This window comes from Poecilia reticulata, chromosome 13, assembly GCF_904066995.2.
Source record: "Poecilia reticulata chromosome 13, P_reticulata-male-v2, whole genome shotgun sequence".
Classification (NCBI taxonomy): domain Eukaryota; kingdom Metazoa; phylum Chordata; class Actinopteri; order Cyprinodontiformes; family Poeciliidae; genus Poecilia; species Poecilia reticulata.
In genome coordinates, this window is record NC_088842.1 from 7,485,737 (window position 1) to 7,507,312 (window position 21,576).

Consider the following 21,576-nt stretch of genomic DNA (forward strand, 5'->3'; position numbering starts at 1 on the left):
TAAATAATTTCCATTCTGATTTTCAAGATTTTTTGAAGGGCAATTTTTCAGACTTTATGATCTATCTTATTTGTTGTGTTTGGTTTTTATTTCTTGTTTTTGGTTGTTGAATTTTATTTTGGATCGTTAAGATGACTTGCAGTTCCTGTGCTAGGTGTTCTCTATGCATGGTTTATTAGCTTGTGAACTTGCAGTTGTAAGCCATTATCAATATTTTACTTGAAAATGGTCTCAAAACAACAATACCATTATTTATCGCAACATTTTCTTGGACATTTTATTGTATAGTAAAATGATAGGCCTGTCTGCAGCTGTAAGTCCATCTGCAGATGAACATTTTTGCCCGTTCCACTTTGATAAACAGCTCTAGGTCAATCAGATTGCATGCCCCAGCCACATTTCTCAAACCCAGTGACAGAATCATGTCTGGACTTTGACTGAAGTTCACAGACCCAAGACTTATGCAGTTTTCTTCCAGTCTTGTTTTCCTGTATTCGGCTTCATATTTTTGCATTTAGAAGGAGACACAGACTAGATGCAGCTTCTCCTTGATTTATTCTAAGAGCAAAGTCCAGAAAAATCAACATCAAGGTGAAATATTCACAAGTTATACATTGTGCATGCAAAACATTTTTGTAAGATTTACACAGACAGCGTTGGTCTGAACGTCCCACACACACGCACACACACACACACACACACACGCAAACACACACGATCGTCCTCAACTTGTGTTTTTCTCCTCCTCCCCCATCTGAAAACCTTAACCTGTTGACAAATCCAGGGTCAGTTGGACATTGTTATTCTATTTGTGTTTTTAGTACAAGAGATTTTTGTGTGTGTTTTCTTAATAATGTTTTGTTTTAGAGTTTTTTCATCCTTTGTCATTGCGAAGCTTTTTTTGTTTGTGATATTTGACTTAAATGAACCAATTTATTTCCAAAAACTGTAGACATCATGGAACTCCCAGTCCAATATGGTCACAGAACCTTTAAGTACAAAAAAGATTTTAAAAATGAGATGAATATATCTTTCTCTAATTCTTTACATGTTTTTTCCATCTTAATTTGTGGTCGGTATCGATTAAAATGTTTAATCAATTTAATTGCAGGGTCAGTGATTAATTGAATGCAATTAATCACGAAAACCATAAATTGACAAAAAAAAGGCAATATTTTCAATTAAAAAAACATTTTTGCAGCTAAATTATTACATGTGACCTCAACAACAAACATATTTATTGCTTTTAATCTGTTATTTAGGTTATGCAACTGCCAAATTTGTTCAAATATCTATTATCTATTCAACTTTCAGTTGTTTCATGAAGCCTTGATAAGTCATCTAACTACTTTGAAAAAAAATACTTCTTTAGAAATAATTGTGGACATTAGCTTTATGCGCTTCTGCGACATGTTTTGTTTTGAGGTGGTATTTTAGACTCGAATAGCTTTGCCGATAGGCCAGCTCCTTTTTGCACAACTTACACACAAGTTTTGTACAGGGTCCCATAAAACTGTTTATGTGAAACAAAAATGAACCTGCAGTGGGCCAAGAGAGGTGGCTTTGTCCATCGCTGTTGTTTGCAGATGTTACTTGTGCGCGCGCTCAACAGGAATACCAGAAAAGTGCAAACACCACGGTTCCGGCCAGAACCTTTGTGTGTTTAACAAAAAATAATTGATGTGTTAAAATCTACATAATTAATTGATTAAAATTAATGTGTTAAAGTCCAGTCACAAATCTTAATACGCACCCAATATAACAAGGAAGCGTCATAGCAACACACATGATTCATTTGCCTAACATGGGTTAATATTTCACATTTTTCCCCTTATTTTCTTCATGTTTTCATCAACATAAAACATGTATTTAGAGATACACCAAGAAACATGACAAGGCAAGAAAAAGTGTAAATGCAACATAAAATTAGTTTGGATAAAATTGTTTGTTTACATGTTTCTCTGATGACTAACTCTGCTTTGCCTGACTAGCAGATTCACACAAAACAGTAAGTTTATTTATTTATTTATTTATGCAGGTTTTACACATTAGTTAATTGTACAAGGAGCCTTTTTGTTGTGACACCATTTGTAGCAGTTAGTTTCACTGCTCTGTATGCTTGTGGGTGTTTGGCATGTGTCGCTATATAAATTGTTAAAAATGACTGTACTTCCTCGGAAAACTTAGGAAGGCCGAGCCCTGTTGCGACGCGTTTTGTTTTTAATTGCGCAGAGGAGTGACAACAAAAGCATCCACACTGGAGACGGAACAAACCTGGTCAGGAAGCTCCAGCAGCGAGTAATTACGACTGCCCAGAACATTACCGGGGGCCCGTGAAGCAAACATCATTTATATCAGTGAGGTCATGTGTCTCTGCAGAGCCCAAAGGGCGCTGAGAGACAAAAGCCACTCCAGCTACGGTCTCTGCACCCAGCTGCTGTTTAATAAATCATAAGGACTTGACCACAGCCCTAACAGCGGACTGTATTTCCTGAAGCTGTAAAGGCAATTTCCTTTTAAACTAAGCATGCTTTTTTTGTTGTTGTTGTTTTTAATTTTCATTTTTAGAATTAATAATTTTCTTGACTTGCAGGGCTTTGCAAAAGTTTTGACACCACTTGATTTTGTTGCAAACCCCAACCTCACAGTGTTATTAGAGTTTTATGTGATAAAACCAAAGTCCCCTTGAGTTAAGTAGCTCCCCCCCAAAAAAGCTTATTTGTATTCGTTTTTACGTATTTCAATTTTTAAAGACTTGACATTCCCTCCAAAGTTGGGAATCCACGTTGGCGCATGTGTGGGCAAACAGCCAAACTACTGTCATAAACATTAGATCATTTTCTCTACATACCAATTAACCAGCAGGTGACTATTTCAGACATTATTCCTTGTATCACAAACCAGGATGCGGGGGGGTTGGGAGGGCGGACTTACTGGGTCGGGCTAATAACTGCTCGTAGTTCTAGTTTAATTTGAGTTGGAGAAGAGAAACATCTGATACTTCCAAGACTGGAAACTGAAGGACGAAGTTAGTTGGCCACCCCTGGCGTAGGGTTATTTTTCTCTGGCAAACGCTTTCTTTGGATGAATGTTTTCCTTCCACTTCGCAATTGTGTGCTGCTCAGTGTAGGTTTAGCACATAAATTCAGAATGAAACAATAGTCGCAGCATGATAAACTATCAATCCATATGAATGCACTGCAGCTCCTAAAAACAAACAGCGCAGACACAAACTTGAAATTGTGTCTGAATGTCATTTATTTGTAAGATTTTGTTCCCTAATAATAACCCTCAACTCTGGTTCATTTTGCCTGTTTTCCCGTTATTGGATTTAGTGACCGGCACTAATATCAAGCAATAAACCGAACGTGAGGCTGAGCTGCCCTTTTCATTTAACTCATTTGGCCATTTATACATCTATTCACGTCAACATCAAGCCTGCTTTGAACCCATTAGGGCTGGAGTTTCGCTTTTTGAGCAGCTCGTCTTCATCTTAATGCAATTCAAAGACCTACATTTTGAACGAGAGTTGCTGTGGCAACAAAGTTTTCCCCCCTCTCCCGGAGACGCGGAGAGCTCAGTGGAGTATCCTTGATGGTGTGGCGGAAAGTGCTCAGGCACAGATGGTCCTGTGAGAAACCACGAGCCTCGTGTCCTAGTTAGCGTCGGAATACTAACGCGATCGAGCAAGGTCACTAATGTGTCGAGGTTTAACACAGCTTAACCAGCTCTTATGAAGGCAATCTAATGCACAGAAAGGATGAGGTACACTCCAGTCCCCCAAGTCTCGCTCACTCTGTCACACTTTGCTGCCAGCGGTAAAAAGCGTTGCAAATAAATTTATTCTAAAGGAGGTGGCTCATAAATCATCCAATACCAATAGTGTGTTTCATTTGCACGAGGCTTAATCTCACAATATTTGTAGCTGATTTCAGAAAACGACTGTGTGTGTGTGCGTGTGTGTGTGTGCGTGTGCATGTGTGTATATATGCATGTTGCACTCTACTGGTCTAGTTTAAGAAAGTTACATCTCAATGAGTCAGAATAAGGTGAGAGAAAAGTGAACATGCATAAAACCAAGAAGAGGTCTGCGTCCAGTTTCTCTCTCAACACTAATGGTCAAGAGAAATGTGGGATGAAGTCAAGCCAGTGCTGCCAGTATTAACTAAATTTGATCAGCAGTCTTTGATAAAACTCTCCCACCGGCCTGAACCTGTGCTTCAAGCTGTTCCGCCGGCCTTAGATAATGATATCATAGGAGCCCAGATTTTAATGAGAGCTCTGATTGGGTGGCAGTATTTCGTGGCTAACAAGATGCCCTGTTGTCTGTCTGTTAGTTGCCATCCAGTCTGCAGTGTGTTGTAGCATGCGTGCGTGAATGTGTGGGTGTGTGTGAGTGTGAGTGCAGCAGTGTCTCGCGAATTCAATTTAGGTCAGAGTCAAATGATAGCAAAGCACTTGGAGTCTTATTTGTCTCACTGCATCATCAGATCGTTTTTTTTTCTTAATAGAGACAACACATGAAAGAGGGAAGGGAAACTGGCGGACGCCAACTTTTTAATGAAATTTGATATGTGACATTTAAAATGCCGCATGAATCATGCAGCAAGAATTCAAATCATATTCAGAGCTACTGACAATCTGTGCATTCGTTACTATTGCTTTGACTCCTTCAGTGTGCTGGACATAATTGATAGTACTTCTGGAAAAGGGATGTAAAAGTAATATGTTTTGATTTTATGCAGTAGCACACACACAGTCCATCCACACCTACTTGTCCTTGGAGGATAAAGGGGGGCTGATGCCAGTCTCCAACAGTCATTGGGTGAAGGTGTGAAAAATCATCCCTTTCATTTGCGTACATTTATTCAGGAAGGAAAAACTTTCAATGAATGAAATAACTTATCACTAATGGGCACAATCTTTGATAATTTTACTATCAATACATTTTACAACTACCTTTAGCCAAAAGGACAGAATTCAGTTTTCTCTCATGATGATTTCCCATCTTGGAGCATTCCTCTTAAGATCAACCTCTGTAGATCAGTGGTTTCCCAACCGTTGGGTTAATGACCAGAACCAGTAGTTAGGGGTCCTTTGGTAACAATCGTTGGCATAACACTCGTTCTTTCTCACTGATCCACTCCAAACATACCTGTGGAGCAGCAGTATGACCTAACAGAGATGATCCTTACACACAACTCCAAAGTTTACAATACCTTGAAAGGACCAAAGTAGAGTTGCACAATATTAGAAAAACATATAATTGAGGTGACATCACCCACATATTATTACTCTTGCCCTACTTTTTTCTTATTATAGTAACAGGACTCGATTTAGGGAAGTGGGCCCCTGGGCAGGAGGTAGTTTTTGTGACCTATCCACTAAAGAAGAATTATTTGACCAATGGAAATTACATCACATTAAGCAGTCCTGTACATCAGCAGGGGTGAACTGATGCATGGTGGGATTAAAACATCCCCGGTCGAGCGGCTCCATTTTGTTCCCCAAAAAACTTTACTATAACTTCATAATTTTCAAACACTTTAGTGTTATTTTCATAAAAATCCAAAAATATTTATACAACTCACCTGATATGGATCTATCACTTTTATATAAAGCATAATGCCAGCAAAACACACATTTAAAAAAAAGAAACTAAAAATCTGTGGGGGCCCGGTAAGCCCTTTGTACAGTCTGACCCAGCCAAGTGAGCATTAGCACCTCACTTAATAAAAACAAGGTACACATTTGTGTATTAAATGCAATGAAAGTCCAACAGAATCAATATATTGCTGGCATACAAAACTTGCAAGCATTACACTTAAAATGTTCTACCAAATATTGCACCTAAGCAGTCCTTCCCCAGCAAAATCCAGTATAAAGACCAGGATAAACCATGCTGCCCCACCAGGAACCACAGCTGGATCAGGACCACAACACAACCAGGCCATGAGGACACCCAGCGGGCTGCAGAGAACCTGCACATACTTCTCTGCTTTTGTTGACTTTGCCCACACCACTTGAACGTGAAATTTTATCCAACATGCAGGTGAAGCTTCGACGAAGGACTGTGCTGTTTTTTAAAAGGTGGCCACTCATGTGGCGTGAGGTTCTTTGGTTTGTCTCACGTCAAACCAAAATAAAGCGGTTTGACGGTCTGACTACCAGATGGAGCTCTGGTAGTCAGACCAGAGCTCCATCTGATCTGACTACAGTTTAGCAAACATAATTTTTACATGTCTGTGAATAAAAAGGCTGTAAAATTACGGCACATAAGTGACACAAATCCTGAAAGACGCACAGAAAATCCTTAGACAACTCCTCCTCTGTCAATTAGAATAATTATACTGAACATGGCTTCAGATTGGCACTCCAGACCTGGAGAAGGAGGGGAAAAAAACACCTTGTGAGATTACATGGAGTGGCAGGATGCAGAAGCCCATGTGCCAGGCTGCTGCAAACCTAGACAGGAGAAGTAAGTTGGCATCTCTCTACCTAATCAGCATCAACGGGCTGTCACATCAGCAATCAAGCTTAAGGCATTTGCAGTTGAGGTCGATGCCAAAGAGGCTAACGCGACTGGAAAAATGGCATCTGTTTATGTTCCACAGAGGGGGTCTCCTGTTGCTCCTGCAACCACGGATCACTCCTTAACCCCCGTCCACCAGAGGCGCGTTCTTTCACAGGCTGAGATCGATACCTCTAAAGGGGGAATCAGGGAACCAGAACATCCCTAAAAACCCAAGAATAATCTAGAAAGTCCTTCAAGAGAGGGATTCAAATCAACTCCTGCTCGCTTTGTTTTCACCTTTGCTTTTTGTTGTTCTGATTTACATGACAGGTTGCTGTCTAATTTTTCGCAGCGGAACGTGAAAAGGTTATAAAAATCCTCCAGCTCTGTTTGACAAGCGCCTTTTTTTTTCCTGCTTTAATTCCTCCACCCCGATGTGAAACGCAGTCTGGGGAAAAACAAATACACTTTGTTAGATGATGGTATGGTTGCCTATTATAGGCACTGTGATCACTCAAGCTGTTATATTATATGGTGGTGATGCAGCTCCGAAAAACAAAAAAAAAGAAAAGCAAAAACATTCTGTTATTTCCATTAAAAAGGCTTGCAGAGGCTTCTTACCGAGCAGGCACAGCCTTTCATCATCTCAGGTGCCATTATTTCAGCAAAGCTCTATTTCATTTTGTGATTGATGGTTCCCTGGCAGTCTCAGCAATCTTGGTCAGACTCTGGATGTTTGCAGCAGGCTCTCATAAAAGGCTATGATGCTATTTATTAATTCAAAGATCTCTTCTTTTTTTTTTTACTCACCGTCTCTCTTATTTTTATTTTTTTTCTCCTCTGTCTGCCTCTCACACAGTGCCTGGAAAATAATCACCAATGGACCGGCTGGTTGTGTGTGTGCTGCTGTGTGCAGCTCTGGTGAAAGGCTACAGCTGCCCCGGCCGCTGCATCTGCCAGCACCTCTCGCCCACTCTGACTCTGCTCTGCGCCAAGACCGGCTTGCTGTTCGTGCCCCCCACAATCGACCGCAAGACCGTGGAGCTGCGGCTCACCGACAACTTCATCACCATTATCCGTAAGAAGGACTTCCTCAACATGACCAGCCTGGTCCACCTCACCTTATCCCGCAACACCATCAGCCAGATCGTGCCCCACGCCTTCCTGGGCCTGCGCTCGCTCCGGGCGCTTCACATGGATGGGAATCGGCTCAGCGTCATAAAGAGCGATCACTTCAAAGGCCTCATCAACTTGCGACACCTCATCCTTGGGAACAACCAGATCCACCAGGTGGCCTCGACCTCCTTCGACGAGTTTGTCGCCACCATCGAGGACTTGGATCTGTCCAACAACAATCTACGCAGCCTTCCCTGGGAGGCCATAGCCAGAATGACTAACATTAACACGCTCACCTTGGACCATAACCTTATTGACCACATAGAAGCGGGGACTTTCACTTTGCTCACCAAGCTGGTCCGCCTGGACATGACTTCTAACCGGCTGCAGAAGCTTCCGCCGGACAGCCTGTTCCAGCACGCCCAGGTTCTGTCCGACGCCAAGGGCTCCAGCTCGTCCACACTGGCGGTGAGCTTTGGCGGGAATCCCCTCCACTGCAACTGTGAGCTGCTGTGGCTGCGTCGGCTGACGCGAGAGGACGACTTGGAGACGTGCGCCTCGCCGGAACACCTCATGGACAAATATTTCTGGTCGATACAGGAGGAGGAGTTCATCTGCGAGCCCCCGCTGATCACCAAGCACTACTCCTCTAAGCCCTATGTGATGGAGGGCCAGGGTGTGACTCTAAAGTGCAAAGCCATGGGGGATCCAGATCCAGACATTCACTGGAGGTCACCGGACGGCAAGCTGGTGCACAACAACTCGCGCACCATCCTGTATGACAACGGCACCCTTGACATTCTCATCACCACGCTGAAGGACAGCGGGTCGTTCAACTGCGTGGCGTCCAATGCTGCCGGCATCGCCACTGCCGCCGTGGAGATCAGCATGATCCCCTTACCCTTGTTCGTGAACAACACCGGCCACATGCGCGAGGACCCCGGCCTCTCCGACATCACCACTTCCTCCAAAGCTGGCAATGACACAAAAGGCTACGACAAGCAGGACAAGAGGGTCCTGGTCACGGAGCTGACCTCGTCCTCCGCCGTGATCCGCTGGCCGTCTGAACGCCACATCCCTGGGATCAGGATGTACCAGATTCAGTACAACAGCACTGCAGATGATACTTTGGTGTACAGGTAAGAACCCAGGGTGGAGGCAGGATGAGAAACGAGAGAAAAGTGTGTTCCGGTAGATCAGTGCTTCTCAGTTCTGGTCCTCGGGGACCACCGCCCTGCGTATTTTAGATTCCTCTGTTCCAGAACACCTGATTCAAATGATTGACCTCCTCCGCATGCCATCTAGTGCTGCAGAACCTTGTAAATCACCCATTTATTGAAATCAGGTGTGTGGCAGAAGGGAAACCAGCTAAAACATGCGGGGCAGTGGTCCCTGAGGACCAGAGTTGAGAAACATTGCAGTAGACATTTGGAGTTGGAATCCCCAAATTTATTTAACAACGTTTATATCTATTCAGAGTCACTCATTAACAAAGTAAGGAGAGAATAAGTCCAAAACTGTTGGAGAACAACTATAGTAAAAAGAAAAAAAACCTCAAGTGGCGTCATATTGATTCAGTTTATTCCCCACATTGGCTCCAAAACTGAGTGAATTTTTGCAAATGCATATATTGCATTGCAAGTCCAAGTACCCCAAAGAGCCAAACGGTCTTAATCAGTATCATTAGAATGTAATATGACAGCAACAATAGCACAATAAGTATTTCACTCCATGTAACTGTATCATTAGAAAGGGTTGGAAAATAATTGGCTGCAGCACAGAAAGAAATTAGAAAATCTCTGTAAAGCTGAGGTTTGTTGTAGAGGATTCACATCATTTGCTTATTGCAAATTGAAAACAGAACTAACACATTACAGTAAGAAGTTAAAACAATGAAAGAACAGACTGGCCTTGAGAGAATTAATAAGCTTTAGGTTGACAAATTGCTTTTTTTCTTCTTTGGTATTGTTCTCTCTCTAATGCCCGAAAGGTTACAAATTACAGTTTAAACTTTTAATATTTTTGCTTTCCGAATTGGATATGAAAAGCATATAAGCTGCATAAATACCCAAGATAAAGTGCAATAGTAACTGTTTTTCTTTGTCATGTTCAAGCTTAGACTTTATTTTCTTTAGCAAATAGAAATATTGCACGCACTAGTTTCGGAAGGCAAAACCACGCAGAATAACTTTTTGGTGCAACAACAGTACAGTTTTGATGAATGCTTCATGCTTCAACCAGCTTTATAAATTACTTGATTTGAGAAATTATGGAAAATTTATAAATGTCTTTTTTCAAGTTTTGACTCTTGAAAACAGAATCAAATCTTTTTTTTTAACCTGTATTTAGTTTCATCCATTGTAGTCTGAATTTTCACTTATTGTTCTGTTCCCGTAAAAAAAAACATTGATGATGCCCCCATCATATTTCAGAATCTAGATGTGTTATTGGCTTTAACTCTAATAATTTATTAGTTTAGCTCTATCTACCAATAAGGTGACTTCTGAAGGCATCTTGCTGCATTTAATTTTATTCAGTAAAGAAGTAAAGAGTAAAGAAGGCTAAATATATAACTAGGAGCATTTTCCTTCCACTTCCCTGCTGTGCTCAGCTTACTGTTGATCTATCATATGAAATCCCAGAAATAAAAAAACCCACTTATGTATGTAGTTGTGACATGACAAACTGTGATAATGTTCAATGGGTGGGAATACTTTTGCTAGGCAGTGTAATTACCAAAGTACAACACAGGCACTTAAAATTCAGACCCAAGTGTTTGCAATTAGCTGCGACTAAATTATAGGATTAAAACGACTTTGAAGAACAACACCATGTTAATACAGAATCCTAATTTCTTTCTACAGTCTAAATGTGAGTGCATTGCTAATGTTTAGTCATAGTAAAAAAGAAAAAAAAAAGTATTCACAGTTGAATTTCATATTAGATAGGATAAAACTGAAAATTTAATAGCTTTTAGTGTCAGTTTACAAAGGCTTATGCTGGTATATAAATATCTCTCTCCCTTAAACATGGGACTGAAAGTACCAATAGAAAGTCTTTTGATTAAGCTTCATGTGTTCCTTTTGAATTCTGTGAGACAAATTTAGTGTATTTCAGGATTTCATTTTGGCAGAGCAAACTAATAATAGTGGTTTACATGCTTTCATTCGCTCCCCTTTTTTAAATTTTTTTTAGCTTTTATCAGGTATAATGAGTAGCTCTCTTGTATAATTTTCTCATTCAGTTTCACCGTGGAGCTGAGTGTTATTTTGTCTTTAGGTGGTACATTATTATCCACCAAATGATAACCATCAAAGTCCGCCTTTAGGGAAAAGGAACAGGCTTCTAATTATATTAACGGCAACGTTGACCCGAAGACAATGCCTTTCTCCTGCGTATTTAGCGTAATCTGGCACTTGACCTTAGGTAATCACACAACAAAACACCCTCTTCCCAGCGCTCATCACTTGTCCTGCAGCCTGCAGCTGTTGTAGAGAGACAATAAAGCGTTTTTAATACTTTAACACCTTTGCTTTCATTTTATAAACAAGCCTGAAAGAGCGTATGTTATTTTCTCATGCAATGCCTTGCCAAAGTATTCATAACCCTTGAACTTTTTCACATTTTGTCGCGTAACGACAACAAGTTTCAGTATGTTCTGTTGTGTTTTTTAATGCAAATGATGGTTAGGTGGAAGGAAAGTCGCCATTACTCTGATACCCCTAACGGAAATGCCTCAAAAGTTTTCAAAGAGCTCAAATAACACAGCGGTCCAAATCAGGAATGAAGATGTGGAAAGGTTTAATGTAGGGTTATTGAACAATGTTACCAGATTTCAACATCTAACATAGCACTTCAGTCCAACCAAACCAGATGCCCGTGGTAACTCTGACGGTACTGTTAGTTTTGAACGCCACAAATCTGGCCTTAATGGAAGGGTAGAAAGAAAAAAAAGTTGTAGTCAAAAGAAAGTGATTAGAAGTTTCCATCTACAAAAAACATTCTTTAAAAATGAAAAAAAAATGAAAACTTTGACCTTTGCACAAAACACCCTGTGTGGCAGAGTACTAACTTCAGATAATCCTGGAAATACCGTTCTTGTGGTGAAGCATGATGGTGGCCGCATCGTGTGGTAGGTTGACTTGACATGGGATTATACGGGACATTATTTAATTTCTCTTTGGGATTAATCAAGTATTTTTGAATTAAATTGAACTTTGCATACATGGCAAATCTTGAAGAGATGTTGTTGGAGCTTGATTAAAAAGGTAAAAGCAAAGTATATAATGGGTTTGAATGGCCCAATTCAAGTCCTGACCTAAATCTAACTCTTCTCTAGACTTGAAAATTGCTGCTCATTGGTATACTTTATCCAATCTGGCTTGGGTCAAACTATTTTGCCAAGACAATAAGAAAGGTTCAGCAGGTAGAGGTTCACCCCAGAAGACTTGGAGGGGCTGAATATTAAATGAACTCTTTCGTGATTTCTATCACTCTATGCAAATCGATATGCATGGCTGTCGAGTTTCCGTTTTTATAAGGCCTTTACATCTTAACCACTGCACCGTTTCTCTCTTCCTCCACAGAATGATCCCATCTACCAGCAAAAACTTCCTCATCAACGACCTGGCTGCGGGACGAGAGTACGACCTCTGCGTGCTGGCCGTGTACGACGACGGCATCACGTCGCTGACGGCCACGCGCGTGGTCGGCTGCGTGCAGTTCCACACGGCCAATGAAGTCAGCCAGTGCCGCTTCATGCACAGCCAGTTCCTGGGAGGCACCATGATCATCATCATTGGCGGCATCATTGTCGCTTCCGTGCTGGTGTTCATCATCATCCTGATGATCCGCTACAAGGCCTATGGCAGCCCCGTGGACGCCAAGGCCAAGGCCAGCTCCGCCATGCACTCGCAAACCAACGGCAGCCAGCAGCGGCTGCAGCGCTCGGTGTCCAAGCAGCCGTCCGACGAGGACGAAGCGCTGGCGCCCAAAGAGTGCATGGCTCTGGTGTTGAGGGTGGACAGCGATAAGAAGGAGGACCTGGCAGCCGCGGCGGCGGTCCTCGAAGTGGAGCTGCCCCCAAATGCGGACAAAATGAAGAGAAGGAGCAGCCTGGATGCTCAGCGCTCCGGGCCGCCGTCTGAGGACACGCAGACGGACAGCAGCCTGACCGGCTCCACCATGTCCCTCTGCCTCATAGGCTCCAATGCCGGCACTAAGGAGGCTCCCAGGCTTAAGGACAAGAAAAGCGCCCTGGCCAGCGTGGGGTTACTCCCCAACGAGCTGGCACGAACTAGGCACAGATTCTCTTTCGATGGCGGGGATTACTCCATATTTCAGAGTCACAGTTACCCGCGCAGAGCGAGGACGAGGTGGCACAGGTCCACCAATCAGCTCAACACGGAGTCATCGCCGCTCGCCAACAGGAGAGTTACATTCAGCAGCACTGAGTGGATGCTTGAGAGCACGGTTTGAGGAAAGCAGTGTAGCAAAAAATTTAAAATAAAAAAGAAACGTTTAAAAAAGGCACAAACGTAACATGTAAAAACACAAAACGTCTACATGCCATACAGCACAACGATGATTAAAAACAAGCACATTTATGTACTCATGCTGACTTCCTGTGAGTTGCTGGAGGAGAACAGTATCCTGTCATCCTGCTTCCCCCCCATCGTGCTCCCAGAGAGGTTTATGTGGGCCATGTCTCTTTGTTTTTTGGGTTTTTTTGCAGCGGTGCCTTATTCTTTTAAATGTATGAATGGAGGATGCTGCTCACTGTAGTCACAAACCTCCCACTCTTGACGGCGGTGGGAAGTAATGTTTTTGGCTTTTCGGTTTTCACCGTTTTCTGTGGCACACCGACGGGGGGGAGAGGAGTGTGGCATTTGGATGTGACTGTTTAATTGTTAAAAAAAATAATAATAATAATCATTAAAAAAAAAAAAAACTTCATTAAGCAGTAACTTGTAAAGTGAACAGCCAGGTACCCTGTTATGTCTATCATGTTTTTGTTTTGTTTTGTTTTTTTGATGAGGAAAACAAAAAAAACTTTTGCACAGAAGACACGAGATACAAGGACAAGTATCAACACCAGTCTATACAATATTAATAACAAAAAAAAGCAGAGTTTTCTCTTTTTTTCGAATGCTCATTTCTAATGTTAGTGGATAAAAAGGGGATTGATGTGAGAATCTGCCATGGACGGTCAGACTGTGCGATGTTGAATAGGTATTGTTCCAGACGTGACTGTATATTCATCAGTACTGTATCTGGCTGGTCTAGATAAAAGACGACAAACAAACAAACAAAAAAAGACATATATAAGTATATTAAAACATTGGTGTATGTGTACTAACTATGTAAAGTAAATAAGTCATACGTCACGTGACTTTTTACAGAGCATTTGGGTGTTGGCTGCAAGTTTTTACATTAAAAACCTGTGTCATCACACCTTTCAATATTTAGTATGTCCAAGTTTGAACCATTTATCCCCTCATGAAGGGTATTAAATTTTTTGTGTGGGTTAACTGTATCAGTAGTGCTTGTTTTTTTTGTTGTTTTTTTTGCTGCTGCTGTTGTGGTTATTTTATGTCTTGTGCTGCTCCAGTGTCCACTGTAGCGAGCGAGAGAGGGACACACGAATCAAAATGATAAATATTTGATTCCTCAGTGCTATTTTTGAGGCTTTAAGTGAAAGCGTCACAGCGCCAATAGAGTGGAGTGGGATGTGTGACTGTGAGGGACAAGCCAACTGGACGTGGTGCTGAATCCAAATGAACCCAGCTGTTGTTACACAACGGCGTAGGAGCAAATGTTCACCACCAGGGGGAGACAAACCTTTCCATTGTCCCTAATTAGGCGCTTTCCTTGAGAATTTATTAGTGTGAATCATAAACAGCGGAAGCTGCGTGCTCCACCCAGAAAGGTCTGGTTTATGGGGAAAGCTGTAGTTTTAGTTCTTATGTTTTAGTACTGAGCATTGAAAATTAGCAGGATTAACCAATCATGCTGTCAGCAGATGTGGGAATATAACAGTAGGTGATAATATCCTCTCTGCGTTGACGTATAAGGTCCAGACTCAGGTGAATAAATCCAGTATAGAAGCTTATATTTAGGTTTTGACCATAACTTATTAAAGCTTTCAATACGTTAAATATTCTTAGTCATGTGAGGGAGAGACAGATTTCTATCTGTTTGAAGCAGTCACTTTTTCTGAAAAAATCAGTCCGAACAACTGCTTCCCGTTCAGGATCCGTAAAAGCGATTCGAAAATCGTTTGAAGCGTATGAGAGAACAATTTCTTATCTCCGATAGTACCGCGATTCATATCTGTAGCTCTCTCACAACAATAGCAGCGATGAGAGAGAGAGAGAGAGAGAGAGAGAGAGAGAGAGAGAGAGAGAGAGAGAGAGAGATGATGTGCGCTGAGCTCTGAAATTTCTCAGTAAAGTATGAAAATGAAAGGCTGAGAGCGTGAGTTCACCCTGTCACATGATGTCGCTCTGAAGCACCTTGACAGAAAACCTTAAGCCCTAGAGAAATTTCAAAAACATTTTACAGGAGCAGGCATTCGGTGCGATGTCATGACTGACTTTCATACCAATAGAGCGATTTTTGTAGGCATGATGGTTATTTCAATATTATTTTGGGGATCAAACTCCACTCATTTTCTCACTCTAATGGAGCGGCAGTTGGTGTCAGTTGGAAATTTCGCTTGTTTCTCGCTTTTTACGTCGCCGTTTTTACTCGAAACCCCAATAAAAAAATAAATAGCTCCAATGCCGGATCGAGCCACACGTTTTTTGTAGGTGGGCATGCAGCGGTACCAGCCTCATCAACGGTAGTAGAAAAATAATATTTTAAAAAGAGACATTCTTTTAGGTTTAGAACAATAGCCTTCCATGCACTGCTATGGGCAGGCCCCAATAGTAATAGAAATAATCAATGTACGGTAAAATTAGATTATTATTATTATTTTTTTTAATTATAGTTTGAGTATTTTATTTTTCTGAGGGGGTTCGCTTTGGTCAATGCAACGTGCTTCTGTAATATCATTCAGCTGAAAACAAAGGGAAAAAAGTCCATTTTAATTTCATTTTTAAAAATCTGGGAGCTTCAATGAAAATGACCACCAGGGAGAAAAGTGACTTTGAACGGTTTTACTTCAACTGCATCACCAGAGGTGAGGCGCAGCACTGCACTTATTCACTCCGGTCTTCTCCTGGACTTCAACAGCTATTTTGACCTTAGATATGTTGATATTATCAATAAAACACACACAATTATCGAAAAGAGAAGTCAAGTGGAAAAAGGAATTTCCTGTCATCATTGTTAGTATTTTACTCACCTGCCTCTGCAGACCCCGTGTCACTGCCTCTCTGTTACTCTTTGATATGTAATTATAAAATCCAAATTAATGTGAACTACAGAACTACGGTAATGAATGCTATTTTAAGTACTATTCCGGGCAGAGGTTTAGACACTCTCATTATAAGCATGAATCTCATCTTCATTTGCAGTTTATAGATTTTTTTTTTTCTCCACTGATCTTATTTCAGGCTGAACTGATCAGATGACAATGTTAAAGATTTTTAATAGCTGGAATTGAAGTTAACAATTTAAAATTAATTATACATCGTCTGCAATAAAAACAGATTCGTACTCCCCAAATGATATTTGGTTACATTTTAGCCAATTGCACCCTGCTTCTTCTTAATCAATACCTTTAAACCAGAAGCTTTTCAGGATTTGCATCACATCAAAGCTTCATTTTTAAATGACAAAAGCTAGCATCGTGGCGGGTGTTTGTATACTTTAGAAAGCCACTGTGCCTCCAAAATCGCTCAAGTCAACAATAACAACAACAAAAAAGACAAGTCAATGATTCTACATGACGCACATTTAAATTGGGTTGGAAAAGGATAAACCTGACTAACTTTATGCTTCTCCAGAGTTCTGACTTCCAGTATACTTTGGTATACTTTAACACCTTTGTTAAAGTATACCAAAGTGGTATACTTTATACTTTATACAAAGTGGTATACTGGATACCAAAGTATCCTGGATACCAAAGTATCCAGTATACCAAAGTGCCTAGAAGCAAATAAGTGCTTCTAGGTACTTATTTGCCTAGAAGCCAAATAAGTGCCGGAATATCACACATTTAAATGGACTCTACTAATTCAGTTTGGAAGCTTTTCGTAGCTGTCAAGCATAAATACAGTGTTAGATGGCAACAAAAAGTTTGTGATTTCTCTGCTACTTGCTATGACAGTAAAGCCTTGGTGCATAATCTGGACTCTTTGTGGATCAAATATGTGAATGCATATCTCTTTTTTTTATTTTTATTTTTAGAAATCATTTTGTTTCTGTAAGACCATTCCACGCTGAAATAACAATTGGATTGTGGATGTAAACCTCTGATTGAAACTTTGTGTATTTTTAGACACAAAGGATCATCTATTTTTCTCTCTGCTACATTTAGCTGTGTCTTACATCGTATTAGTTTGTTTAGAGTCAGGGATGCATGATGACAACGATGACAAATGATGGTATTTATTTTTTTTGTTTGCAGCAGAAAACAGCCTCCATTCCTCTGACCCAAGCTGTACAGATTAAGATAAAAGCCAGGCTGCTCGGACAGCGAGATGTCGATGAGATTTTGCAGAAAGCTGGAGCGCATTTTGTACTCGATTTGGAGGGGGAGGGAGTTAGCATCCACGGTGATGGAGTAGATTCAATGTAAGAACCGGGTCATCCTTCATCTTCCCTCATCACACGCGGCCGGTTTTCACCTTGCAGATTTTGCATTTCAAGCAGCCCTGAAATTTCCCTCCTTCTGATTTACAGGAAGACTAAACCTTCAGAGTGAAAGTGCTTTAGCTGTCAAGTCCCCTGCGCACTAACTTTGCAACTCCAGTCCATCTCGGCATTAGCTCGCTGACAGCGAAGACTTGGAAATTGTGCAGCAGACCGTCTCTCCCAGCTGGGGAAGTATTTCAGTGTGTTCCGATCTGTAACCATTATTCAACCCCGAATCTGCTTAGGTAAGAGGACGCAGAGATCTCACCCGTCCTGAAAAATTGGCTTGGACAGCCAAACTAGCAGACAGTAGGGTTAGAGTTAAGTGTTTCATCAGCAGTTCTGAGTGGCTGTAGGAGTGTAGGAGGGGGGGGGGGGAGAAAAAAAGGTGCCTGGATTCAGTGAGAAGGCAATTTTTTTTTTTTCACTCAAGATCCAATTTTATGTCTAATGCATACTGATGCATTAGACATAATGCCCATAAAGCCCAGTCTGGGCATGGTTTAGCACATGTTGAGTTCGAGTATTGTCTCTGTGCCAAGATCGTTAATCAGCAAACAAGCTGTGTTAAAACATGAACGGCTAAAGTTTTTAAAGTGGGAGCTATTATGTAACGTCAACTTTGTTTAAGCTTAATATCACGTTGTAATGTGCCAATGTTGCTTTGATTCATTCATGCATGTTTGAGGAATCCTTGAATCTCGTGCAGCAGCCACTGGGCAGATGCCTAAACGTGTGTTCTCACAAAGCTCCGCCCATTTCCACAAAGCTCCTCCTTCGAGCTGCACTGTTCAGTCGAGCTTCCGTCTCTCATTACGCCCCCGCCCCGCTCCTTCCCCACTCATCACCTCCAGACTAGTGGCAGCAGCAATTAGCAAACACCTGGTGGAGCTGCGAGTCTGCTGAGCTCAACATACGATCTACTTCTCTCTCCAACGCTCCTAAGAATGGTTATAAACGCCATAAGGAGAAGCATTGTGATGACGTTTTGAATGCGGAGCGTCGAGAAGACCAGGAGGTTCTTAAAGAGACAGAAGCCCGATTTCAAGGTGTCAAAATAGGAAGTTTTGTTTCTTTTAAGTAATGTTCATTTACATCATTTTCAAAACAACTGAACGTAACACAGTTACTTGACTGTGTTATAAAATAACAGATTGTGTCTGGAAAATACATAACATATTAATACCCTTTTAAAGTCCAATGGGAAAATAAAATCAGCATCCTCTTTACAGTAAGTCGACCTAGAAGTCCTGACAATTCCTCAGTGAGTATTTCTTTAAAGCCTTGAAATAAAGTAATTTCTCTTACCCTACACACAAAGCCCACTTTTTGCCTGCGAAGTATAAGTACAGGTAAACTCACTGGAGGGCAGAGTTGCAACATTTGCCCACTAGGGAATTTAAAACCTTGGACCTTAGTATTCCCAGAGGAATATCAGAGTGAAACACCGACTGCACAACTGAGGAAACATTGTCTGCTACTTGGCATTTCATAAGGTGGAGCAACACTTCACATAGGCAAACAGAGGTACTTGATGTCTCTTTTTTTATTTAACTGAATCAACAAACTGAGTTGTCCAAAATGTTTCTTATAGCTATGGATATGCACATACATTACCTTATCAAAGTTGTTCACATTCTTCAGCCACTCAGCCAAAATATTAGTGTCACTTTGAGATCAGTGAATGATCAGTGTTAGTTTACCTCATAGCATGAGTAGAAGGAAATTAGCCAAAAAGTTTAGTTTTGGTTACATTTCTCTGGCATATTTACTGTTATTTTTGTGGCTTTTATCTCTGCAGTTGCTCCAGAGTTCTTCAGAGCCTCTCAGTCGCTTATTATTGATCACCTTACCTGAAATGTTTTCATACTGAGATAAAATTACATAAAAATGGATTTTCTATTATTATTATTGTTGTCAAGATAAAGTCAGCTAAGTAAAACAAAATTATTGCTACACTTTGCAGAATTTAGCATTTAAAAGAAAAAAAATTATATATATATATATTTATTTTTTCATTTTTTTCCTTTCAGCTCATACTTTTGTGCTACTGTATAGGATTAGCAAGTAAAGTCACACCAACAATGTTGATGTTTGTGGCGGTAATGTGATAAAATCCAAGGGATTTTAGGAATACTGTTGCAAAAAGCGTCATCGTTAATGCAGCCAATGGCTCCTGGAATCACGCTATGTGAAAAACAACTTGTAATTTCTGTGAATGATCATATGTTTGCTGGGAGCTGTAAAACACCTTCAGCTGTGGGTTTTGGCTAAGCATCTTTAAGCGGTTGCAGTGAAGGTTTTCTTGAAGAAGCCGGCCTGTTTTCATGACTTTCATTTGCTTTTCTTTTTTCCTATTTCAGGGATTCAGTCAGCTACAAACAAGCAAATCTCGTAGTTTTCCTCTGCTTGGAGGGAACGTTTAGCCTTTTGACACAGACTTAGCAAAGGGCTCCAGGCTTCTACAGTGAACACAATTTCAGACTGGTTTACAAAACACTTCCATTGGCATTAGATTATCTCAAAACAACCACATGCCATGGGGCTAGCTATTTGCTACCAGCTTGCACAGAGGATGATGTTAATAAGGTTAGAACAGTGGAGGAGGGAAAGAAAATCTATATTTTCAGGGTTGTTAATGGCGATACGAGCTCTTTTTCTCAGTAATTACAAAGGCGGCAACACCTGACAGGCTAGGCAACCTGCTGCTCATCAGTTGAGCTTTTTATAAATCATTAATGTATTTACTTTGATCATGAAACCAGATTATTCAATTCAGTTGAACCTTCTTATACTCTTATTTATTTATTCATACTAAGCCTATAGCAGAATAGCTACAGCGATAGGTCAGGATAGCCTAAGCAGAGATGAATTAAGAAAATCTGGTTCATATCGGATTTGAAGAACATGTCCCATTAAAAATAACACTGAGGTTCTGTACTTAATTTACTGAAGGCCAATTGAATGTCATACTGATGAAGTGATTGACTTACAAGCCTCTTTTCTCAAGGTTTTTGTCAAAAGACAAATACTCTTGTCTCATTTTAAAAGCCGGAAATTTTAAATCATTCAGGTTTTTATGTCTTCAGGACATGCCCATAATTTACCTAATCTTTATGGTAAAGATAACTAAGTGTAACCAGCACAACGTTGAAAATTGACAAATTGACAACAATTGACAAATTATTTATATATATATACTGCTCAAAAAATAAAGGGAACACTTAAACAACACAATATAACTCCAAGTAAATCAAACTTCTGTGAAATCAAACTGTCCACTTAGGAAGCAACACTGATTGACAATTTCACCTGCTGTTGTGCAAATGGAATAGACAACAGATGGAAATTATTGGCAATTATATTTCATTCATTCAGATCTAGCATGTGTTATTTGAGTGTTCCCTTTATTTTTTTGAGCAGTGTATATATAAGGAGAATTGGCTCTGAGCCTATGCCCTGTGGTACACCACAAGTAACCCTGGAGAGTGAAGATTTCTCAGTTACCTGAACAGATTTAAATCTGTCGGACAGATGAGATTTAAAGCAGCCTGGTGCTGTTCCTCTGATCCCCACATGTTCCGATCTTTCTAAGAGAATATTGTGATTGATTTTGTTAACAAAAAAAAGAAGGTCTAATAAAACAAGAACAGTCTGTTTTCTGAGGCCAAGATAATATAATTTGTAGTTTTCATCCGTTCTTTTTTCAGTGCTATGATGAGCTCTGAAACCTGAGTGAAACCTTTCAGAAGGGTTGTTATTGGCTAGATGCTCACACACTTGATTAGCAACTATTTTTTTCAAGAATGTTATATCAGAAAGGAATAATAGCGATATATCTGCAACTTATCAAATCTCACTTACGAACCTGTGGTACACATTTGTTTACCAAGGATAGATTATTCACATCTAAGCTGGAGATGGTAATTAAGGGAAAACATTGTGTCTAACATCCAAACTGAAGGTTTAGAAGAAGCGAATATTTTTGATAACTTGGAAAGTTCGACTGAATCAGAACAGATTGGGCTCTACGGTTACATTCAATGCTGACTCATTTACTGAGAATGAATAATCACATTCGGGAGGAGGCCAGTGATTCAACCGGTTTTATTTATAAAGAACTCCACCGAGTCATTACTGCC

The 21,576-nt window shown here is 40.6% G+C and overlaps 1 protein-coding gene across 8 annotated transcripts in view; it reads left to right on the plus strand.

Moving 5' to 3' along the window:
• Positions 1–14,165, plus strand: part of lrfn1 (leucine rich repeat and fibronectin type III domain containing 1) — a 191,353-nt gene extending 177,188 nt beyond the window's left edge. For all 8 annotated transcript variants that reach the window (XM_081614929.1, XM_081614926.1, XM_081614927.1 and 5 more), the window contains 2 exons: positions 7,374–8,769; positions 12,217–14,165. In XM_081614929.1, the coding sequence (XP_081471055.1) occupies positions 7,394–8,769; positions 12,217–13,108 (2,268 nt within the window). In that variant the 5' untranslated portion in view covers positions 7,374–7,393 and the 3' untranslated portion in view covers positions 13,109–14,165. The remainder of the gene's footprint in view (positions 1–7,373; positions 8,770–12,216) is intronic.
• The last annotated feature ends 7,411 nt before the right edge of the window (positions 14,166–21,576 follow it).